General features: G+C 54.2%; 1 protein-coding gene across 1 annotated transcript; it reads right to left on the bottom strand.

Annotated features, from left to right (window-relative positions):
• Nucleotides 1-3508: 3508 nt before the first annotated feature.
• gapdh (glyceraldehyde-3-phosphate dehydrogenase) lies at nucleotides 3509-23721 on the bottom strand. The gene is given in 13 exon segments (XM_073036693.1): nucleotides 3509-3785; nucleotides 5062-5159; nucleotides 6955-7038; nucleotides 7317-7395; nucleotides 8000-8151; nucleotides 8775-8856; nucleotides 10087-10202; nucleotides 11414-11504; nucleotides 12319-12368; nucleotides 12370-12426; nucleotides 13386-13485; nucleotides 22250-22308; nucleotides 23611-23721. Coding segments are annotated over 12 exon segments (1008 nt in total). The 5' UTR covers nucleotides 22273-22308; nucleotides 23611-23721; the 3' UTR covers nucleotides 3509-3709.
• Nucleotides 23722-24168: the final 447 nt, after the last annotated feature.

The following is a 24168-nucleotide window of genomic DNA, read 5'->3' as shown; positions in this document are numbered from 1 at the left end:
TCTGATCCCGGTGCCGGAAGGTTGGGGTCGTCTGGGCCCTCGGCCGGGGAGCGCAGGACAAGGCTGGAGGTTGTGGCCTGCAGGGTGGCTTCCGCTAAGGGTAGGGAATCTCCGGATGGCCGCTGCCCCACCAGAACTGACGAGTGGACGGGGGCGGCAGGAGCGCGGTCCCGTCTACAGTGGGCGGGATGGGAGAGCACTTCGGGCTGCGGCCACGGAGGGGAGCCAGGCGGTCGGCGAGGTGTCGGTTCCAAACCTCCTCCTCCACCCCGCCAGCAGACTGTTGGAGTCCCCATCTGTCCTCGACCAAAAACCGCTGGAGAGCGGGTTACTGCGAGGTCTCGGTAGCAGAGAGAGCTGTTCGCGTATCGATTTGTCCGATCAGCGTTACTTATTTGGGTTGAAGCCCTCCCATTCACATCAATCCCTGTCCCACCAATATTAGTCTCCCACCCCCCCCCTTACCTTAATCCGTTTCCCTCCCCATGAAAATACCGCCCCCCGTCGTATTAACCTCCCCCTGCTCCAAATAAGTGCCCCTTCTCCCCACCCACCGGCAGCCAAGATCGGAAACAGGTTTAATATGTCGTGAATTCGTCATCTTTGCGGCAGCAGTACATTACAATACATAATCGGGGTGGGGCGCGGAGAGGGAGCTGAATTACAGGAAATATTTATCAAATAGTTAAATTAAGGCGAGCAAAAACAGGAAATAAAAAAGTCGTGAGGTATTGTTCATGAGCCCAAAGTCCCTTTAGATGGCAGAGTGGAAGAAGCTGTTCCTGAATCGCCTTCGGGCTGCTGTACCTCCTGCGTGGGGCCTATGCCGCTGGACGCCGCCTTTCTGACGGACCCCTCGCCTCCCATTCCACCCCCCGGTCGGAAATAGGCCAGTATGACATTGTGGGCATCACCGACTCGTTGCTGAAAGGAGATCGATAATCGGGAGCTTCAAACGGCGAAGGATGACCGACAGTTGTCAAAAGGGCAGGCAGCTGGTCAGAGGGGTTGAGGCGGCTCCTCACAGTGAAGCGAGATCGGTTCGGAAGGGTTAGTACTCAATCTGATCGACTAGTGGAAAACCCGGACAGAGGCGACCCGGATAGGATGTTACCCGTAGCGGGACAGCCACAGACCCTTTGGAACAGAGATGAGGAGGAAGTTCTTTGGCCAGAGGGTGGTGAATCGCCCCAGACGGCTGTGGAAGCCAAGTCTTTAGGGAGATTTGAAACAGAGGTTGATTGGTAGGTTCCTGATCACATAAACAACCGGTGTCAACCAGCGAGAAGGCAGGATAATCGGCCGTGATGAAATTCTTCTCTCTCTCTTATGTTCTTACGATGTACGTTAGCACCCCTCCTTCCCACTCCCACCGAGTTGATCTCTTCCCATTCCTCCTTCCACGTTCGTGTCCTCCCCATCAATCGCCCCTGCACCCCCCCCCACCCCACCCCGGGTCAATGCTGTCAGTGCTGTAAGTGGCTTCATCGTGGGCACCGGGGGCCATAATCTCCGCACCCTTCCTCCCCAAGTCACCTCTGGTCCTTTGATTTACTCCCAGCATCGCCCTGGGACCGACCAGCCCACCCCCACCTCTCTCTCTCTCTCTCTGTGGTGCTTCTCGAACCTTCCACTGATTGTTTGGTGGCCCAAAAATAACTAACAGGTGTCGAAACCATCAGAAGGTACACCTACAATATTGCGAGCGATCATGGAGGGTGGGGGGTTTGGTGGGAGGGGAAGCCAGATTCCTTCGCAAACCCATCCTCTCGACTCTTCATGGTGCCCTAATCCCCACCCGTGCTGAGACGGAGGAACTGAGAAAAGGGAGCAGCGTTTTTTTAAAACAAGTGATAGGGTAGAGAGGTGACAGGAATGGACCGAGTGAATTTAAGGGCAGGGTGGAAGTTAGAGGCAAAGTTCATGAAACGGACAGCTCAGTATGGGTGCAAGAGCAGCACTAAGACAGAGGAGCAGAATTAGGCCATTCAGCCCATCGAGTTTGCTGTGTGGCTGAACCCGGATCCCACTCAACCCCATACACCTGCCCTCTCACCATATCCTTTGATGCCCCGACCAATCAGGAAACGATCAACTTCCACCTTAAACACACCCATAGACTTGGCCTCCACCGCAGTCTGTAGCACAGCATTCCAGATTCAATACTCTCTGGCTTTAAAAAAATCCCTCCTTACTTCGAGGTCGCCCCTTGATTTAGAGGTTTTGTCCTCTAGTTCTGGATACCCCCACCACAGGAAACAGCCTCTCCACATCCACCCTATCCAGTCCTTTCAACATTCGGTAGGCTCTAACAATTCCCCCCACCCGCACCCCAGTGAGTACAGGCCCAAAGTTGCCAAAGGCTCCTCGTGTTAACTCCCTCCATTCTCAGAATCATCCTCGTGAACCTCCTCTGCAATGACAACACATTCTTCCTGAGATATGGGACCCAAAGCTGTTGAGAGTTTTTGATGTAGCACAGGAAGAGTTGGGTAGTGTTACCGGTGTTATGCTTGGAACGTGGGCTGCTCGATGTAGCTGATCGGCCCATGTTGGTACCTAAGCCCTCACATTAACATAAGGAATCGGAGCAGGAGTCAGCCATCAGGCCCATCGACCCTGCTCCGCCATTCAAAAAAAAAATCACATCTGATCTTCTCCACTACCTACCTTTTCCCCATAACCCGTAATTCCCCTTCTATGCAAAACTCTATCCAACCCTGCCCTAAATGTATTGACTGAGGTAGCTTCACTGGGCATGATCCTGTATTTAGATAAAAGGGGACGAGACGTTAAGAGAAACAGTTGAGCATGAGGACCAGTTCCAGCAGACGGAGGGGAACCGGTGAGAGGTTGGCCCGGATGAACTGGAGAGCTTTAACATCTTCTGAACGAGGGTGGATTTGTGCAGGGACTGGCGAACATGAGGCGATTGGAGCTCTCAAGAGCAGGTGAAGCGTTGTGTCCGAGTGGGGCGGGCTGAACCACGGGGAACAGAACATAGCCGAGGACACCAGTTCAGCAGGGCCAGAGCAATGGGCTGAGGCAGAAACACTCATGACCCTGCATCACGGGACAAAGCGAGGGAGGGTGACAGGCGGCTGCTGAGAGGGGTAGCCGGAATGGGGAGTAAAAAGAGAAGGGGGAGGGGGGAAACAAACTACCAGAAATCAGAGAAGTTGATATCCACGCCTCTAGGCCATCGCCACGAACCAGCCCAGAGCTCGGCTCCCAGCCGGGCACTCTGTCCCGGTCCTGTTTGCCACATCCCCGGCCATCTCCGTTTTAAAAAGGGCAACCCAGCCCCTTCCCGCCTTGAACTCCCGTCCCACTCTGACTCATCGTACTCCCTACCCCACTGGTGCTCGAGCTCGAGATTACACCCCTCTTCCATCCATTCCCGAGCTCCGCTACCCCTCCCAGACCCCCTTCCCATCTCGCCTTCAGACTCCCATCCCCTCCAACCCCCAGAAGCCCTCCGTCCTTCCGAACAAGAACAGGCGGCAGATAAGATTCAACAGTTTTTAATTGGGGTCTTCTTGTTTCCACTGGTAGATGGAGGGTGGGTGGGAAGGTAAACCAACCGTCTTCTGTGTGTGCACCTGTCTGCAGGAGGGGGGAGGGAGGCTGGTGGGACAGGGAACGAGGGTGGGGTGGGTGGAGGTGGGCCAGTGTGTAAACTGAGCAGTCCGCACTCCCAGCAGCCACTTCACTTTCCATCCTTGGACGCAATGTGGACAGCGAGGTCAATGACACGGTTGCTGTAGGCGAACTCATTGTCGTACCTGGGGAAGGAAGGGCGATTGTTCATCTGTCTGCAGTAGGTGACCTGGACCCCTTCACACCTGCCCTCAACAATGCCCACCCCATCGCGGCTGCTCACCTCAAGAGTCAAGTGGCAGTAAAACAGGCCCTTCAGCCCATCCAGTCTATACTGACTCAATATCCTATGCTCAGTCCACACACACAGTACCGTGCTAAAGTCTTGGACACCCTAGACTTTTTTTTTTTAAAACTACTGCTTTGGATGGAATGGCCTCCACCTCAACACCATCGAGGAAGAAGCAAGCGAGACAGCCACAGTCCGCGGAAGGGCTGTGGCCAAGATGCTTGGATTAGTCTACCAGCCAACTGTCATGTCAAAATATTTTCTAAAATATTGATTTTCACTTTTTTTTAAAAAACCGTTTCCTGCTCTTTATGGTAATATTGTTTATATTTAGTAAACTTTTCATTGCATTTTTGAAAGTATCTTCGCTTTACAGATTTTTTAAAAACTGTTTCCTGCTCGATAGTCATTTTCTCGACGTTTAGAAATCTTGTGCTTTATCTTTTGAAAGCAACCTCGCCTTGCAGAACTTTTTACTGTTTCCTGCCCTTTAGAGTAAATTTTATATTTAGTAAACTTTTCATTGCATTTTTGGAAGCATCTTCGCCTTGCAAATTTTTGTTTTTGACATGTGCTCAAGACTTTTGCACAGTACTGCACCTCCAAGCCCCTGCTGATCCACGTATCGTTCCAAATGCTCCTTTAATTAAAATATGCTACTCACAACCTCTTCCCTCTTCCTGTCTCCATGGACTCACCGGCCTTCAGACTGGAAAACATTGGGCCCCCCCCCCCCCCAAGTCTCTTTTTAAATCTTTCCCTAGTCCCGGAGCCCACCCTGGGGTAAGGACTGTTACCATCCATTGACCTCATCCGAGTCTCCGCTACACTCCCAGGAACAAGGGCCTAGCCTGGCTATCGTCCCTGCAATCTGGGTGCTCCAGTCTTGGCAACAGCTCCATAATCCTCCTCTTTCTAGCTTAACCCCATCCTTCCTGAAAGGGGTTGACCAGGGATGCCCCAAGTGCAGCCTCACCGTCCCGTCCCAAATCCCGCACTCGATGCCCTGGAGGTCAACTAAAGACACCTGTCCTTTCCCATCCCCGACTGCCCTGCGACCCTTGCTGGCCAGTCCCTCGTCGTCCTCAGCTCCCCCGAATTCTCTAAAGCCCACTCAGTCCCCCGAGTACCAGCCAGGGTGCACCTCCCCGTCCTGCCCCGGAGACACTCACCAGGAAACCAGCTTGACAAAGTTGTTGTTCAGGGCGATGCCCGCCCCGGCGTCGAAGATGGAGGAGTGGGTGTCACCGTTGAAGTCGGTGGAGACCACCTGGAGACAGAGGCGCAGTGAGTGTGCTGGCTCGCGACCCCTACCCTTCCCCAAACCCCGCTGGGCACCACCCCTCCTTCTGGTTCACCGTTCGATGCTGGGAGCCAGGCCAGAGACACTATCATGGCCCCAGAGTCTCACCCCCCACCACCCTCATTTCTGGGGATCTTTGGACCCCCTACCCCAGATCCCACCTCAATGCCGCCCCACCCCCGCACCGCCATTCCATTCCCCTCAGCTCCACCCCATCCCGATTCCAGGCACGACCCGTCTTCCCCCCCCACCCCCATACATCAACCCTTTACAGATGACACAAAGGCTGAAGATGGTGGAAAGTTGTCACCGTTTACAACAGGCTGCCCAGTGTGAGGTGACACACGTCGTGAGGGTGAACTTGAAGGCAGAAGACAGGGTTAAAGGCAGGATGCCTGCAGTGCAGAGGAACAGAGGGATCTTGCACGCCCTCGAAGCAGACGCACGTTGACATGGTGTCCGACAAGGCGCATGGCGGGGTCACCAACCTTTTCTGCACCGCGGACCGGGTTAATATTGACAATATTCTTGCGGACCGGCTGACGAGGGTGGAGGGGGGTGTTAAACATGACCGGAATACAGTGATATTACAGCGGCGGAGATTTAGCAGGATCAGAGAACAAGTCTTACAGAGATAGACTGAGCGAGCCAGGGATTTTCGTTCATGAGCGAGAGAGGATGAAATGGGACTTTGATAGACATGAACGAACTCTCCTCAGCCGGCTAGAGGTATCGATTATACCTGACGCTTCGATGACAAACTCCCCGAAGGAGACGGCTATAATTGATACCCACACCCGGCTGGAAGTCCATGAAGGGTATTTTTTTTGTCCCCATCAGGTATGCCAGGAAAGCATCTGATCCTTTGATAGTGGGACTAGACAACTAGACACTTCTCCCCAGTGGCAATGTCCAAAACGAGAGGGCACAGTTTTAAAGGTGATTGGAGGAATGTCAGAGCCAAGTTTTGTTTAAAACTTGCAGTGTGTGGAGTGTTAGCGGGTCCACTAGAGACACTGAAGATACTTTTAAGATGGGTAGATGAAAATGGACAGCTTTGTGGGTCAGATTGACCACAAGAGTTGAGGTTCACACACACACAAAATGCTGAGGAACTCAGCAGGCCACGGAGCATCTACGGAAAAGAGTAAACAGTCGACGTTTCGGGACTTGCGGAAGCACTTCCGCAGGACGTGAAGGGTCTTGGCACGAAACGTTGACTGTTGACTCTTTTCCACAGACGCTGCCTCCTGGCCTGCAGACTTCCTCCAGCATTTTCTGTGTGTTGCCCGGATTTTGGCATCTGCAGATTTGTGATTGGAGTAGAGATTAAAAGGTTGGCACAGGTCAAAGATTCTACACCACAGGGTCCCAACCTGAGGTCCACGGACCCCTCGGTTCAGGGTAGGGGCCCGGGAGCCCCTGGTCTATATTGTAAGCCCCGTCCCATCCCAACGTACAGTTCCCCCACCTCCAGTGATCTAACCACAGACCTCCTCTTGCTGTTGGAGTCTACACAGCCAACCCCAATCCCAGGCAGCCCTCAAGTCTGTGACAGTTCACCAGTCCCTCCCAGAACCAGACACCATAAAGCTGCAGGTGTCTGACCCACAGGCACTTGCTGTGGTTCATTCACAGTCTCCCCACACCACACGCTGCGTGTGGTTGACATCCCTCCTCGAGGCGTGGCCCCAGACAAGCTTCCCCCGCCCGAGGGCCAGCAACCCCCTCTCACTCCCATCTCTCTGCACCGTGCACTGACCTGGTCCTCTGTGTATCCCAGAATTCCCTTCATTGGCCCTTCGGCGGCCGCCTTTACTGCCTTCTTAATCTCGTCGTACGTGGCCTGAGGAGAGAGATTGTGGGCCGTCACAATCCAACACCCACCGTTACGACAAACACCCCGAACCCCCACAGGCATGACTACACCCCCACCAATTTGTACTCCCCAGATGAACACGGCACAGGCCGGGGGCCGAGCGATAAACACCGGCCTCTGGACAGATAACGGTGATTATCACTGGAGGAAGATGCAGTTGGAGCCCCATCGACCCCAGACACTCCACCCAACCCTACCCTCCTCCCCACACACACAAATCCCGGCAACCCATCCCAAAAACTTACGCCCTTCTCGATACGGCAGGTGAGGTCGACCACGGAGACGTTGGGTGTGGGTACACGGAATGCCATCCCGGTCAGCTTGCTGCCAGAGGAGGGAGGAGGGAAAGGTGCAAGAGTTAGACAGACAGATAAGTGAGGAAAGGCCCTCCCTGTCCTAATACCTCTCCAGAAACCCACGGACACTTCCCCAGACCAGCAAACACTCCCAGCCTAAAGAGAGGGGAGGGAGGGAGGCAGGAAGGAGAGAGGAATAGCAGAGGGGTAGCAATGGATGGAGTGGGGGAGGTAGGGAGGAGTGCCCTTTAAGCCCACACCCCGAGGGCAGCATTTGATATTTGACCCTGCCCTTCACCCTGATGCAAATTCCACACCCCCCCCAACATCCTGATGAACGTTGACCCTGATTATTGGTCCAAGATGAACCCCTACGCCCAACACCGGTGCCCATCCCGCCGACCACTTGTTGGCCCTCTGCCACGACCCTACTACCCAACTCACCAATCTCCAGGAAGACCCCCACACCCCAGTGGTGACCAACCCATCTACCCACTGACCCCCCGACCTCCGACCCCAGGCAATCAACATCGCGACGACCTGTAGCCCCACTTGCTGAGTTGAGCTCAGACCCCTCCCGTCAGGCTGGGTGCTATCTCCTGATCACCCCCTCACCCAAACCAGTGACCCACCCGTTCAGCTCCGGGATGACCTTGCCCACGGCCTTGGCGGCGCCGGTGGAGGCGGGGATGATGTTCTGGTGAGCACCGCGACCGTCCCGCCACAACTTCCCTGACGGCCCATCCACCGTCTTCTGTGTGGCCGTGTAGGCGTGGACTGTCGTCTACGGGGGGGGGGGGGGAGAGAAACAGCCGCCGTTACATGGAGGGGAGGTGTGTCAGCGCGCGGTACCGTCGTCTGCAGGGGGGAGAAACGGGGACCGTAAACGCAGGATGGGCAGGTGTGTGGGCGCACTCGATGGTTACAAGACACGGAGGGCCGGAATGCAGACCGTTACACAGGACAGGCAGGGGTTTGAGCAGGGGGACAGAAACAGACCGTTACAGGACGGGTCGAGTTTGAGTGGGGGAACAAACAGATGGAATGGGGAATGGCTGAGCGGGGGGAGGACCAGACCATTACACAGGACAGGTCAGGTCAGGTTTGAGCGGGGGGAGGACCAGACCATTACACAGGACAGGTCAGGTTTGAGCGGGGGGAGGACCAGACCATTACACAGGACAGGTCAGGTTTGAGCGGGGGGAGGACCAGACCATTACACAGGACAGGTCAGGTCAGGTTTGAGCGGGGGGAGGACCAGACCATTACACAGGACAGGTCAGGTTTGAGCGGGGGAGAAATGCGGACCTCTGCACGGGACGGGGAGTTATATACAGGCGCAGGTCTGCACGAGGGTCCTGGGAGACGAGCGTCTGAGAAGTGAGAACATCACAGGAGCCAACTCACCATCAGCCCCTCGACAATGCCGAACTTGTCGTTGATGACCTTCGCCAGGGGTGCCAGGCAGTTGGTGGTACAGGAGGCATTGCTGGAGAGAGAGAGAGGGGTATGGTCAGTGGGTCAAGGACTCTGGTGGTCACAGGGCAGGGGGAGCGAAGGATAGCGATGGGGTGGGGGACGGAAGTGGGTAGGAGTCGGAGGGGTAGATGAAGAGGGAGGGAAGGGCATTTGTGGGTCGGAGGGACAGTGTGTGGATTTGCTTGGATGGGGAGTCTTGACGACCTGGGGGGGTGGGGGGGCAGTGTGGGGGCTGCCAGGTGAGCTCCGTAAATAAAAGTGTGGGGTTGGGGTAATCCTGGGATGGAGAAGGGCTTGCTGGATGAAGGAGGCTGTTCCAGGTACGGGGAGGGTCCCATCGTTTGGAGAGAGGAGTCCTGTGATGAGATGTTGACAAGGATGTTGCCGGGACTGGAGAAACTGAGTTACAGAGAAAGGTTGAATAGGTTAGGACTTTATTCCCTGGAGTGTAGGAGAATGAGGGGTGATTTGATAGAGGACTATAAAATTATGATGGGTGTAGATAGAGTGAATACAAACAGGCTTTTTCCACTGAGACTAGGGGAGAAAAAAAAGGTCATGGGTCAAGGGTGAAAGGGGAAAAGTTTAAAGGGAACATTGTGGGGGGGCTTCTTCACACAGAGAGTGGTGGGAGTGTGGAATGAGCTGCCAGATGATGTGGTGAATGCGGGCTCACATTTAACATTTAAGAAAAACTTGGACAGGTATATGGATGAGAGGTGTATGGAGGGATATGGCCCAGGTGCAGGTCAGTGGGACTCGGCAGAAAAATAGTTCAGCACAGCCAAGGAGGGCCAAAAGGCCTGTTTCTGTGCTGTAATGTTCTATGGCTGTGTTTGTGAGGGCTGGGATCGCAGGATAGGTTGTGTGTGTCTCGGAGGGTCCCAGGGTGAGATCTGAGCTTCGTTGATTGGTGTGGGCTGCTAATCCTGGAGAGGCTCGTTGGTGGGGGAGGATACTGAAATCACTGGGGGGGGGGGGGGGGGGTGGGATGTGTAGTTGCTGAATTTGGACACATCCTGAGATGGGGAAGGGGCAAGGGGTTTGGGGTGATGTGGTCAGAGGTTGAAGTTCCTGGGACTGGGACTCTGAAAGTGTTTCCCAGGACAGCTCCGTGGGCGGAGAGTGTGTGGCGATGATGGTGGATTGTGAGGAGAAAGCCGGCAGCTCCCCCTGTGACTGGGAGGAAGACGGGAGAGCGAGACGGGCGGAGGGGTTGGTGTGGGGGGGATTGTCTCACCTGACGATAGTCATGCTCTTGTCATATTTATCGTGATTCACCCCCACCACGAACATGGGGGCATCAGCGCTGGGGGCTGAAATGATCACCCGCTTGGCCCCTCCCTTCAGATGAGCCTGGGGTGGGGGGGGGGGAGAGAAGAGAGAGAGGGAGGGTCACATCGAGCCAAGGACCTCTGGTCGAATCCCGCTTCCCGCAGTCCCCTCTCCCCCCAGCTAACACACACAGGGAGCAATCTCCTTAACAGTTCTCTGCCCTCCCCACCTCCATCACCAATAGAGCAACCCCTCCAGGTCCAGAGTGAGGAAGGAGGGGCGTGAGGTTACAGCAGAAACCTCCGCCACGCCCTTTCCGTTCTTCCAGGTTCCACCAGCCTCCCCCATCAGAATAGCTGATGATTATGTCATGTTTCATTATATTTATGTTACAAGACCATAGTCCTGGATATGCCCATCATAGTAAACGTCCTCTCCACATCCACCCTCTCCAGTCTTTTCAGCATTCAGTTGGTTTCAATGAGATCCCCCCTCCCCCCGCATTCTTCTAAATTCCAGTGAGTACGCAGGCCCCAAGCTGCCAAACGCTGTTAACCCTTTCATTCCTGGAACCATCCCTGTGAACATCCTCCGGACTCTCTCCAATGACAACACATCCTGTCTGAGATATGGGGCCCAGAACTGTTGGCAGTACTCCAACTGTGGCCTGCCTGGTGTCTCGCAAAGGCTCAGCATATCTCCTTGCTTTTATATTCCATTCCCCTTGAAATAAATTATGCTGAATACGTCATTCCATGATTAAGATAAATGAACGTTTTACCACGTTACCAGCCAGACTGTTGATGGCAGAACTGATCGATCCCTGCAGCAGGCTACCGGTCAGGGGTGCAACTGTCTGCGACCGCTCCCTACCTCCTCCTGCCAAGCCAACGTTGAACCCGACTGACCACTCAATCCTGACAGCAAGCAACCTAGCCTCCTGTGCAGGAATTTGTACAAAGACCTTCGCTAAAGTCCACCTAGCTAATGTCGACCTTGCTCGTAATCCCCTGGTAAATTACCTCTGCAATCTTTCAAGCCTATTGATCGCATTCCTGCTGTCCTTCTCCCCACCTGCCCTTCACTTGGCACTTTGTGTCCCCCTTAACTCTGTTACAATGACACCCCGCTCCCCCTCCACGTCCTGACCTCGGGAACAGACTCTCCGGGTGGCAAGCAAAGTTCTCCCCACCATCTCTCGGCAAATGATAACAGGTCACCAGACCCCCCAACCAACCACAGTGAATTCCCACCCCCCCCCCCACCCCCGATCCGCGACGAGCCGTACTCACCGAAGCCTTCTCGGTGGTGGTGAAAACTCCCGTGGACTCCACAACATAGTCGACCCCAGCATCACCCCACTTGATGTGGGTAGGGTCCCGCCTGGATAGGGTGAGGGAAGGAGAGTTTGTGACTGTCTATAGCGGTGGGGGTGGGGGGGGGGGGGCTGTTAAATCAGCTGCCCATCCCACTTTCCCTGAACTGTCCTGGAAGCTGTCACAGGGGTCCCGAGGTCAAAACACCTCCCCTGCTGTCCTGGGGGGTAGGGAGTCATGAGGACAATGTAACCCACATTATGGGTCCTGAGGGAAACACTGGCCCCTGAAATCCACCACTGTTGTCCCAAGGTCAACTTCAGCCCTGTTCCAAACCTGTCCTGGCCCTCAAAACCCAGTTACAGGTGGACCTGAAGTCAACCTAGCCATTGATCGATGGCATCTCAGGGATCCTGAGGTCAGCCCAGAACCCCATCCCCATCGCCAGGGACTGGAGGTCCAACCGGCACCCCACAACCATGTCCCTGATCCTAAGGTCAACCCAACACCTATCCCCAGGGTCACAGGGTCAACCCAGCATCCCACACCCATCCCCAGGGTCACAGGGTCAACCCAGCATCCCACACCCATCCCCAGGGTCAACCCAGCATCCCACACCCATCCCCAGGGTCCTGAGATCAAACCGGGCCCATAAACCCATTCCTACCCTCCCCCCACCACACAAGACCCTCACCACCTCAGCGTAGCAACCCCCTGCCCCAGCCCGTAGGATCCGCACCCACTGCCCCAGCCCGTAGGATCCGCACCCCCTGCCCCAGCCCCTAGGATCCGCACCCACTGCCCCAGCCCCTAGGATCCGCACCCACTGCCCCAGCCCCTAGGATCCGCACCCACTGCCCCAGCCCGTCTGCCGGACTCACTCCTGGAAGACGGTGATGGCTTTGCCATTGATGACCAGCTTCCCCGCCTTCCACACTGACTGTGCCCTTGAATCGCCCGTGGGTGGAGTCGTAGTTGAACATGTATGCCTGGGGGTGGGTTGCAGAGAGAGAGAGAGAAACTGGTGAGATCAGAGCGGGGGCAGCGTCTGTGGGGAGGGGGGAAAAGGGAAGGACCGCTTCTCCGTCAGGCGGAGAGGGAAGGACCATGGGAGTGAGGGGAGGAGAGGCAGGGCAGACTGGGGAGAGAGGGGAGGAGAGGCAGGGCAGACTGGGGAGAGAGGGGAGGAGAGGCAGGGCAGACTGGGGAGAGAGGGGAGGAGAGGCAGGGCAGACTGGGGAGAGAGGGGAGGAGAGGCAGGGCAGACTGGGGAGAGAGGGGAGGAGAGGCAGGGCAGACTGGGGAGAGAGGGGAGGAGAGGCAGGGCAGACTGGGGAGAGAGGGGAGGAGAGGCAGGGCAGACTGGGGAGAGAGGGGAGGAGAGGCAGGGCAGACTGGGGAGAGAGGGGAGGAGAGGCAGGGCAGACTGGGGAGAGAGGGGAGGAGAGGCAGGGCAGACTGGGGAGTGAGGGGAGGAGAGGCAGGGCAGACTGGGGAGTGAGGGGAGGAGAGGCAGGGCAGACTGGGGAGTGAGGGGAGGAGAGGCAGGGCAGACTGGGGAGTGAGGGGAGGAGAGGCAGGGCAGACTGGGGGAGTGAGGGGAGGAGAGGCAGGGCAGACTGGGGAGTGAGGGGAGGAGAGGCAGGGCAGACTGGGGAGTGAGGGGAGGAGAGGCAGGGCAGACTGGGGAGTGAGGGGAGGAGAGGGAGGGCAGACTGGGGAGTGAGGGGAGGAGAGGGAGGGCAGACTGGGGAGTGAGGGGAGGAGAGGCAGGGCAGACTGGGGAGTGAGGGGAGGAGAGGCAGGGCAGACTGGGGAGTGAGGGGAGGAGAGGGAGGGCAGACTGGGGAGTGAGGGGAGGAGAGGGAGGGCAGACTGGGGAGTGAGGGGAGGAGAGGGAGGGCAGATTGGGGAGGGGTTTGATGGGGTGAGGGAGAGCTGCACTCACCATGTAGCTGAGGTCGATGAAGGGATCGTTGATAGCCACGACCTCCACCTTGGGGTTCGCCATGGCGGCCCGGGTGACCAGGCGCCCGATACGGCCAAACCTGCCGGGGCAGAGGGAGCGGCTCGGTCACACAGAGAAAAAAAGGAAACTTTTCGGAAGCCCCAGCCGGCTATGGCCTCCCCCTCCCCCCCCCCGAAAGTGAGCCCACTAAGCCGCCTCTCTGTAGACCCTTACCACTCCCAAGTCACTGTAACACCTTGTCCTTCAGTGTCCTTTCCCCACGTGAACTACAGACTGCCAAGAATTTCCCTAGCACACAGCCCTCTATTCACCGAGCTCCATGTATCTATCAAAGAGGCTCTTAAAAGACCCTGTTGTACCCAAATAGTTTCAGTTGTTGTGCACAAGCAATGAGGACGGAACTCTGGGAGGACTTTGCCCAGACAGTAAAACAAACAATAAATAACTAAGGTATGCAAAGGAGAGTGACATAGTGTTCACGGGTTCAATGTCCATTTAGAAATCTGAGGGCAGAGGGGAAGAAGCTGTTCCTGAATCGCTGAGTGTGTGCCGTCAAGCTCCCTGGTGGTGGTAATGAGTGGCACCGCCTTCTGAGGATGTCCTCGGCCAACATGCAGACTTTATTCAAAGCGCAGAGCCCGGGCAGGTACAGGAGGAGATTCAGAGACACTGGTGCTTGGAAAGGGGAGAACTCATTAGCGATAGGCACAGAAATGCTGGAGGAACTCGGCAGGACTCGGCAGGTGCATGGGGGGGGGGGGGGGGGTGGAGAGAGAGAGAGAGAGAGTCATTGAAGAGGTGAGCAAGGCAGGTCAGCAGACATCCAGTAGGCTAGATCGAATGGGATCCAGGCTGAACGAGCCAAATGCACACACAACCCCCTCGGGGGGCAGAGGGTGGCAATGGAGGGCTGTTTTCCTCTCTTCAGACTGGGATGCCCGTCATTTACAATGACAGGTGCGTAAAAAGGGCCCGAAGGATCACTGGGGACCCGAATTACCCCAACAACAAACTATTCCAGCTGCTACCATCTGGGAAACGGTACCACAGCATAAAAGCCAGGACCAACAGGCTCCGGGACAGCTTCTTCCACCAGGCCATCAGACTGATTAATTCACACTGATACAACTGTATTTCTGTGTTATATTGACTGTCCTGTTTATTTGCAAATTACTATAAGTTGCACATTCAGACAGAGACGTAACGTAAAGACTTCTACTCATGTATATGAAGGGTCTAAGTAATAAACTCAATTCAATTCTCCCGAGCAGTGGAGTGCCACAGGGGTTGGGGCCGAGACCACTCTGCTGTTTGCTATCCACATTAAAACAATCTGGGCCAGCATGCTTGCGGGCGACAGCAGAGTTGGTGGTGCGGCACTGCCTGCGGTTACAACTGGATCTAGATCCGCTGGGAGAGTGGTCCGAGGGAGTGGCAGGTGGTTCGGACCCTATTACACCACCAGAGAAGTTGCTTCATCTCCAGCGCCTCCTGTAAAGAGGCGGCTACGTTCTCCCCGTGACCCTCCTCCCACATTCCAAAAAAATTCCCACTTGAGTCTGCCCTCTTGTCCTGGACTCCCCCCCCCCCTCCCACCACATCTACTCTGTCTAGGCCTGTCAGCACTCAAAGGGTTTCAAGCCCTTGGGTCTGTTACCCCAGTGTGTCGCTGCATAAATAAAGTGCAAGGTCTTGTAATTTGGGAAGTTAAACCAGGGCAGAACCCTGGAGGGTTTTATGGGATTATGGCCCCCTAGCGGTTCAACTGCAAAGCTCACCTAAAGTAGAGACGCAGACAGCCAGAGGTGGGAGGCTGCACTCGGCTGGTCGGGGCAGAGTACAGGAGTTGGCCTCCCCGTGACAGATGCACTGGACCGCAAAGGAGGCTGAGGAACGGGGCAGTGAGTGCCTCGGTTTGGAGCGCAGGCGCTGTGCGTGACCGCGCAGCTCCCACGTTCCAGGTCAAGGTGAGTGGCCGCAATTGTGGACCGCCCAGCACATTCCTCGCTGATCACCAATGATGGACGTGTGCTTTGATGTTGCAATGATGCACGTGTGACATACAAGAGTTAATCTTTAAATCGCAGAACCATGTGCAAAGTTCTTGTTTGCAGGCCAGGGCTGGAGTGACTTTACAGGGGTTTACAAAATCAGCAGGGGTGTGGATACATGGCCAATCTTTTCCCCCCCAAGGGTTGGGCATCTCAGAAACCCCACAGGCATGGGTTTAAGGGGAAAGATTTAAAAGGGAGCTGAAGGGCAACTTTTTTTTTTGCACACAGAGGGTGGTGGGTATAGAGCAAGTTGCCAGAGAGGCAGGTACAATTACAACACAGTTCTGACAAGTACACGGAAAGGATGAGGTTTAGACAGCTGGTATCAGTTGCTCCACCTGGGCCGGGATGAAATGGAAAATACCAGAGGACATAAGGTGTTGGGGGGAGGGGGATCAAGTTCAAAGAAGTGCACGGGAAGTTTTTTTTAAAATGACACCATAAGACATAGGGACAGAATTAGGCCATTTGGCCCATCGAGTCCGTGCCACCATCCCCCTCCTCAGCCCCACTCCCCATAACTGATGCTGTGTCCAGTCAAGAACCTATCGATCTCTGCCTTAAATACACCCCCACAGCTGCCTGTTCACCAAGCTCTGGCCAAAGAAATTACTCTGCATCTGTTTTAAATGGATTCCTCTGTATGCTGAGGCTGTGCCTCTTGTTCGAGACTCTCCCAGCATCCTTCCCACAGCTACTGTCCAGTCCTTTCAATGTTTGAAAGGTTTCAGTGAGATCCCCCTCATCCCTGAATTCCAGCGAGTACAGGCCATCAAACGTGTGATAACCCTGTAATTCCTGGCATCATCTTTGCCAACCTCCTCTGGACCCTCTCCAATGTCAGGGCATCTTTCCTCAGATGAGGAACTGTACACAGTACTCAAGGTGAGGCCTCACCAGTGCCTTATAAAGCCTGAACATCACATCCCTGCTCTGGTCTTCTAGACCTCTTGAAATGAATGCTGACATTGCACTTGCCTCCCTCACACCCGACTCAACCTGCAGGTTAACCTTCCACAGAGAGTTTGCTTGCAGGGGTGGTCCCAGAGGCAGACATAGCACAGGCTCTCAGATCGGACTCAGAAAATCTGGCCGAGTGGTGCCTCTCGCTCATTGTCAGCAAGAGCAAGGAGCTGACTATCCACCCCAGGAAGGGCCTTCCATGAGCCAGTCCTCATCGGGGGAATCAGAGAGTCAGCGTGCTGTCATTTCAGAGGAACTGTCCAGGGCCCGACACAGAAGTGGAATTACAAAGACAGGCAGCACCTCTACTTGCTGTTTGTGAAGACTCTGCACAACAACCAAGACTTCGATAAACTCACACAGGCATGCGGTGGAGAGTATATTCACCGGCTGCATCACAGCCTGGTACGGAAACACCAATTCCCTTGCAGGTAAAGCCCCTCCTCCACCACAGAGCATATGGAGTGAAACATAGAAAACCTATAGCACAATACAGGCCCTTTGGCCCACAATGCTGTCGCAGGAAAGCCGCGTCCATCAACAGGGACCCCAAAACCGCCCTCTTCTCGCTGCTGACACCACGAGGGTGGCTCAGGACTCACAACACCAGGCACGGGACCATGACCTGCGCACTCACATTCAAGGACTCTTCGTCTCGACGTTTATTATTCTTATTTATTCCTTCTTTTTGCATTTGCACAGTTTGTGGTGCTTTGCACACTGGTGGAACGCCCAGTTGCTGATTCTATCGTGGTGATTATTCTCACGTGGATTTACTGAGTGTGCCCACAGGGCTGCAAAGGGTGACAGATGTGGACTTTGACAAGAAATTCATGATAGCTTTCTCAACTTTATTGGGTAGGAATACAATTCTATTGTATTGGAAGGACCCCAATCCACCTACTGTGTTTATCTGCCTCTCCTCCATTATGTCGTGTTTAAGTTTGGAGAAAATTAGGAGTCGGACGTTTGATACATCTTTTAAATTTGAGCAAACTTGGCGACATTTTATTCAATATTTTCATATGATCTAATTCTTTTTTACTATTTCAGTTAACTTTTTCTTCTTCTCAGCTTAACGGAAATAGTAAAAAGAATTAGATCATATGAAAATATTGAATAAAATGTGACCAGAAGGATTTTTCCTTTTTTTTTAAAAAAAAAGCTGTATACTTAAAATGGACTGCCCAGTTTTCTTTTTTTGGTTTTAGGTTAGTGTTTTTTTTTCTCTCAATAACAGAAATTGAGTCTTTTTTTCCTATGAATTGTTCAGAGATGTGGTTCTTTTTTTCTCTTTATATATTTTTTCTCTTTTAATACTATATATGACTTTCAGTTTATATTCCTTTCTTTGTACTATTATTGAAATATGTATTTGGGATAACTTCTGACTCGTATTTATCCTTATTCTATTAAATCAATTAAAAAAATTGAAATGAAAAGAAATTTGCGTTGACGAGCAGGGAATGGGAGGGTTGGGCACGCAGGGGGATCAAGTCAGGCATCTGTTCGCTAACTGAGGTAGTTCAGTGTGGGCTGAAGGGCCTGAGGCTGTGCTCGTACTCCTCCCGGTTCCAGATCACAGGCCCAACAGCAGGCAATGGGGAGAAAGATCTGTAGATGCTGGAAATCCCTGCCAGTGAGCCTCAGCCTGAAATGTCGACCGTTCGCTCTTCTCCACGGATGCTGCCTGACCTGCTGAGTTCCTCCAGCAATTTGTGGGCAGCAGGGATGAGTTTGGATGGGGCATCATGCTGGGGTCAGACTGGATCAGATGAACGATCAACTTCCCAGCTCTCTACTTCATCCTCTCCCTCCCGGTTTCACCTATCACTTGTGTTTCTCTCTCCCCTACACCCACCCACCTATTGAATCTACTCCTCATAATTTTTCCCTCTCCAGTCCTCATGAAGGGTCTTGGCTGAGACATCGACTGTCCTCTCTTCCATGGATGCTGCCTGGCCCGCTGAGTTCTTTTAAGAGACTCCTGGACAGGTACATGGAGCTTAGGGCTATGGGTAACCCCAAGTAATTTCTCAGGTAAGGACATGTTTGGCACAGCTTTGTGGGCCAAAAGGCCTGTAACTGTGCTGTAGGTTTTCTGTGTTTCCTCCAGCATCTTGCACGTGCACTTTGCGAACCCATTGCCGACAAGAGGTAAGTACTTCAAAGAGAGGAAGAGGGATCCTGGCCAGGAACTCACTCCGCCGTCCCATGGGATTGTTTTTAGGGAAGGTTTGGGATGTCTCTATTTTAACGCAAGGAGTGTGTGAACAAACCGGATGAGCTTAGAGTGTGGATCAGTGCTTGGAGATATGACGTTGAGGCCATTACAGAGACTTGCATGGCTCGGGGACAGGAATGGTTACTTCAAGTGCCGGGCTTTAGATGTTTCAGAAAGGACTGGGAGGGAGGCAAAAGAGGTGGGGGCGTGGCACTGTTGATCAGAGAGAGTGTCACGGCTGCAGAAAAGGTGGATGCCGTGGAGGAATTGGCTATGGAGTCTCTGTGGGTGGAGGTTACGAACAGGAAAGAGTCAATAACTTTACTGGGTGTTTTTTTATAGGCCACCCAATAGTAACAGGGATATCCAGGAGCAGATACGGAAAAAGATCCTGGAAAGGTGTAATGATAACAGTTGGCGTGATGGGAGATTTTAATATCCCAAATATCGATTAGCATCTTCCTAGCGCAAAGGGTTTAGATGAGGTGGAGTTTCTTAGGTGTGTTCAGGAAGGTTTCTCGACACAATATGTAGATAAGCCTACAAGAGGAGAGACAAGAGGAATTGGGAAAAGAACCTGGGCAGGTGTCAGATCTCTCAGTGGGAGAGCATTTTGGAGATAGTGATCATAATTCTGCCTCCTTTACAATAGCATTGGAGAGAGATAGGAACAGACAAGTTAGAAAAATGTTTAATTGGAGTAAGGGGAATTATGAGGCTATCAGGCAGGAAATTGGAGGCTTAAATTGGAAACAGATGTTCTCAGGGAAAAGTGTGGAAGTAGTAGTCAGAGGATATTTGTGTGGAGTTCTGTATAGGTTCGTTCCAATGAGACAGGGAAGTTATGGTAGGGTACAGGAACCGTGGTGTACAAAGGCTGTAATAAATCTAGTCAAGAAAAAAGCTTATAAAAGGTTCAGAGAGCTAGGTAATGTTAGAGATCTAGAAGATTACAAGGCTAACAGGAAGGAGCTTAAGGAGGAAATTAGGAGAGTAAAAAGGTGCCATGAGAAGGCCTTGGCAGGCAGGATTAAGGAAAACCCAAGGCATTCTACAAGTACTTGAAGAGCAGGAGGATAAGACACGAAAGAATAGAACCTATCAAGTGTGACAGTGGGAAAGTGTGTATGGAACCGGAGGAAATGGCAGAGGTACTTAATGAATACCTCAGTATCCACAATGGAAAAGGATCTGGTGACTGTAGTGATGACTTGCAGTAGACTGAAAAGCTTGAGCATGTAGATATTAAGAAAGAGGATGTGCTGGAGCTTTTGGAAAGCATCAAGTTAGATAAGTCGCCGGGACCGGATGAGATGTACTCCAGGCTACTGTGGAGTAGTACTCCAAGCCTCTGGCAATGATTTTTGCATCATCAATGGGGATGGGAGCGGTTCCGGAGAATTGCAGGGTTGCAAATGTTGCTCCCTTATTCAAGAAGGGGAGTAGAGATAGCCCAGGAAATTATAGACCAGTGAGTCTTACCTCAGTGGTTGGCAAGTTGATGGAAAGTTCATGAGGGGCAGGATTTATGAACATTTGGAGAGGAATAATATGATTAGGAATAGTCAGCATGGCTTTGTCAAGGGCAGGTCATAGCTTACGAGCCTGATTGAATTTCTTGAGGATGTGACTAAACACATTGATGAAGGAAGAGCAGAAGATGTAGTGTATATGGATTACAGAAAGGCATTTGATAAGGTACCCCATTGCAAGGCTTATTGAGAAAGTAAAGAGGCATGGGATCCAAGGGGACATTGCTTTGTGGATCCAGAACTGGCTTTCCCATGGAAGGCAAAGAGTGGTTGTAGACGGGTCATATTCTGCATGGAGGTCGGTCACCAGTGGTGTGCCTCAGGGATCTGTTCTGCAACCCCTACTCTTAATGATTTTTATAAATGACCTGCATGACGAAGTGGAGGGATGGGTCAGTAAGTTTGCTGATGATAAAGGTTGGAGGTGTTGTGGATCGTGTGGAGGGCTGTCAGAGGTTACAGTCGGACATTGATAGGATGCAAAACTGGGCTGAGAAGTGGCAGATGACTTAGATAAGTGTGAAGTGGTTCATTTTGATAGGTCAAATATGATGGCAGAATATAGTATTCATGGTAAGACTCTTGGTAGTGTGGAGGATCAGAGGGATCTTGGGGTCACCCCACATTTAGATGGACTCCAGACCTCACCATCCTTCACCTACACTGCGATTTCTCTTTAGCTGAGAGTGTGTTCTGCTCCCAGAGAGCCGGGAGAGGCAGCTACAGCGCCCCTGCCTGGCAGCGTCTGGGTGGTACACCAGGACTGCCCCCCTGCCCTCTGAGCCCAGCTCCCAGCAGGGGATGGCCTTTAAAGGAAGCGACTCGCTCGGCAGGGGTTCCCTCTGTGAACGGGGATGCACAACCCCCACTCCACCCGCCCAGAGAAACAGACACAGAGTCCGGGTACGCCCGGGATTGGTCATCCCAGCCCCAAAGTTTCTCCCTCAGCCATCTGTACATAGCAATACCGGCTCCATTTCACCCCAACCACACGCAAACAAATTTTCTCTTCCCCACGCTTTTTCTCCGTGTGCACACTTAATGCAGGCTCTCGTTTTAGACCCTTCACCTCCTGATGTAAAACAAATCTTGGAGATGTGTGGCTCAAGCATCTTTGGGTTTCAAATGTCTGTCCCTCTGGGAATAATCCCGCATCCAACCCAGAAACTGAAGAGATCCTGTACGTCTGAGTAAGCTCGTCTCCCTAAGCCCCCAAGCAGTAGTCGCCGCCCCCACCCACGGCACTTGACCCGCTACCCTCTCCCCCTCCTCCCGGAAACTCACTTCCCTCCCCTTCACTCCCCAATTCTCTTTCCTCCAACTCCCCATTCGCTTCTTCCCTCTTTTAACCCCTCCTCTTTTCCACTCCTCCCCCCCTCCGCCACTCGTGAAGGGGCGGACCGGACTCTGAAGGTAACGGGAACCTTCGCCCCCCACCCCCACCGACCCGTCGGGGCAGGGCAGACCCGACCCCGTCCGCCCCCGCCCCGTCTGCCAGCACTCCGTGACGGCCAGCACGTACACTCCCCACTAGACTGAAGAGCGAGCGACCGTCCGGTCACGTCTCGCACGTCTCCTCCGAGAAGGAGAATGAATCAGGCCGATGTCACGCTCCCCGCCCCCTGTGACAACGGAGTGAGGGATGAGTTAGCGGATGGGTTAGGGAGGTATCCCCCCAGTCCTCGGATCCTGTGGAAACTAACCCTCCACCACCACCGGTTTTCCCGGGGGTGAGAATGCTGGACCCGGAACACTAGGAGTTAACCGTCCCTGAGCAGGAAGCAACGCCTTCCCCTGCAGCTCGCATATCCGTCCGGGGTGAAATTGCGAGAGAGAGACGGGGTAAAGAGAGAAAGAAAGGAAGAAATGGGGGGGGGGGGGGGGGAGAAAGGAGTGAGGAAATAGTGAAAGAGAGATATAGAAAACGGGCATGATAAAAAGAGGTAGAGAAGAGGCTATTGAAGGGAGCCGGCTCTATACACGCCGGGGCCCGCCCGAAAACAGGGGTGTGTGCGTCCTTTCTCGTCCCGGAACCCCCTCTGGCTTTCCCTGTTGTCCCCCCTCACTCACCCGTTGATGCCAATCTTCACCATGTTGCCTGTTAGGGGTGATGTGCCGTACGTTCAGTGCTGCGAAGGCAAGAGCGAAAGCGTGTGAGAGCGGCTCCGTCCGGCCCGACCACCTTTATACCGTCGGTCGCATCACAGAGCGCCGCCCCTGCTCCCCGCGTCACACGGTCCCGGGGCAGGCCCGCCTCACAAAGAGCGGGCAGTGACTTAACACGGTCCCGGGGCAGGCCCGGCCCGCCTCACAAAGAGCGGGCAGTGACTTAACACGGTCCCGGGGCAGGCCCGGCTCACAAAGAGCGGGCAGTGACTTAACACGGTCCCGGGGCAGGCCCGCCTCACAAAGAGCGGGCAGTGACTTAACACGGTCCCGGGGCAGGCCCGCCTCACAAAGAGCGGGCAGTGACTTAACACGGTCCCGGGGCAGGCCCGCCTCACAAAGAGCGGGCAGTGACTTAACACGGTCCCGGGGCAGGCCCGGCTCACAAAGAGCGGGCAGTGACTTAACACGGTCCCGGGGCAGGCCCGGCTCACAAAGAGCGGGCAGTGACTTAACACGGTCCCGGGGCAGGCCCGGCTCACAAAGAGCGGGCAGTGACTTAACACGGTCCCGGGGCAGGCCCGGCTCACAAACAGCGGGCAGTGACTTAACACGGTCCCGGGGCAGGCCCGCCTCACAAAGAGCGGGCAGTCACTTTCCACACACCCAAGAGAGCCCCCACAAGGCGCGGGGAGCTTATCAGACACCCGGGACAGACCCGGCTCATCGTCCAGGTCAGGCCTAAAAACATGATGAGGGACAGACAGGTGCATCCCAGTCCCATCCCTGGACGCTGAGAGGGGTCGAGAAACGAGAGGATAGATTCCTCCGGCGCCTTGACCGCCCCTCCTCCCATATCACTTTCCCCTCTCCTCTCACCCTTGCCCTTCTCTCGTCTCCCCTTCTCCACTATCGCCATTATTGCCTCTAATCCCTCCCTCACTCTATTTCACCTAATTTCATCCTCCACCTCCCTCTCGCCGACCCCATACGCTCAACTCCCCCTACCTCTCACCCACTTTCTCCCATCCCCCTCCCTCCGCCAGTTTCTCTCTTCCTCTCATGTTCTCTCCCCCACCTCCTTTCTTACCTGCTCTCCCCACCTCATCCAGTCCCGCTCCCTCTCCACCGTTTCCCGCACATTCACGTCTGCCCTCTTCTTTTGCCCTCCTCCTCTCCCCCCGACTTCCCACTGCATTTCTCTACCCCATTCTCTTATGGGGCCCTTCAATCGCTTTTCCTCGCCTGCTCTGCCCTAATCGTTTCTCCCTGACTCCTCCACACCCGCCTCTCCCTTGGATTGGGCTTCACGAGTTCCCCTCTACCTTCGGGGACTGTTGACAACGGGAGGATCGCTCTCTGCTCCTGATCGCCAGCGAGTGATGCCGGGAGCTGGGCAGGACTACAGGCCTTTATAGCAGCTTCCTCTCCTCCCCTCCCTCTCCCGTCACCATCGGCTGTAACCTGACACCCAAGGGCAAACTCACAGTCCAAGGGCACTGGCTTAAAGAGGCAGTCCCGTGCGCGGGTGGGGTGGGAAGGGAGTTTGAGGGGCGGCAGAAGCACAGCCTGTCCGGGAGCCGGAGAGGAGATCAACCGCTGGGGTGGGGTGGGGGCACGGGGGCGGGCCTAGCGGGAGTCAAAGATGCTGAAGACTGTGGGGCCAAGAGGGGGTTAAAGGCTTAAAGACACAGGCGCGGGAGGCGTGCAGAGACCAGAAGGATTACAGAGACGGGGAGGGTGTGTGGGAAAAGGATTTCAGAGGCGGGAGGGGTGAAGGGGCTCGCAGACGGGGTGGGGGCTGACGGGTTTGTAGAGAGGGAGAAGAGCCGGACGGGTCAAGATGGGGTAGGAGCTAGAGAGATTAGAAACGGGCTGGATGT

This window comes from Hemitrygon akajei, unplaced genomic scaffold, assembly GCF_048418815.1.
Source record: "Hemitrygon akajei unplaced genomic scaffold, sHemAka1.3 Scf000063, whole genome shotgun sequence".
NCBI lineage: Eukaryota > Metazoa > Chordata > Chondrichthyes > Myliobatiformes > Dasyatidae > Hemitrygon > Hemitrygon akajei.
This window is presented reverse-complemented; position numbering and strand designations above follow the sequence as displayed.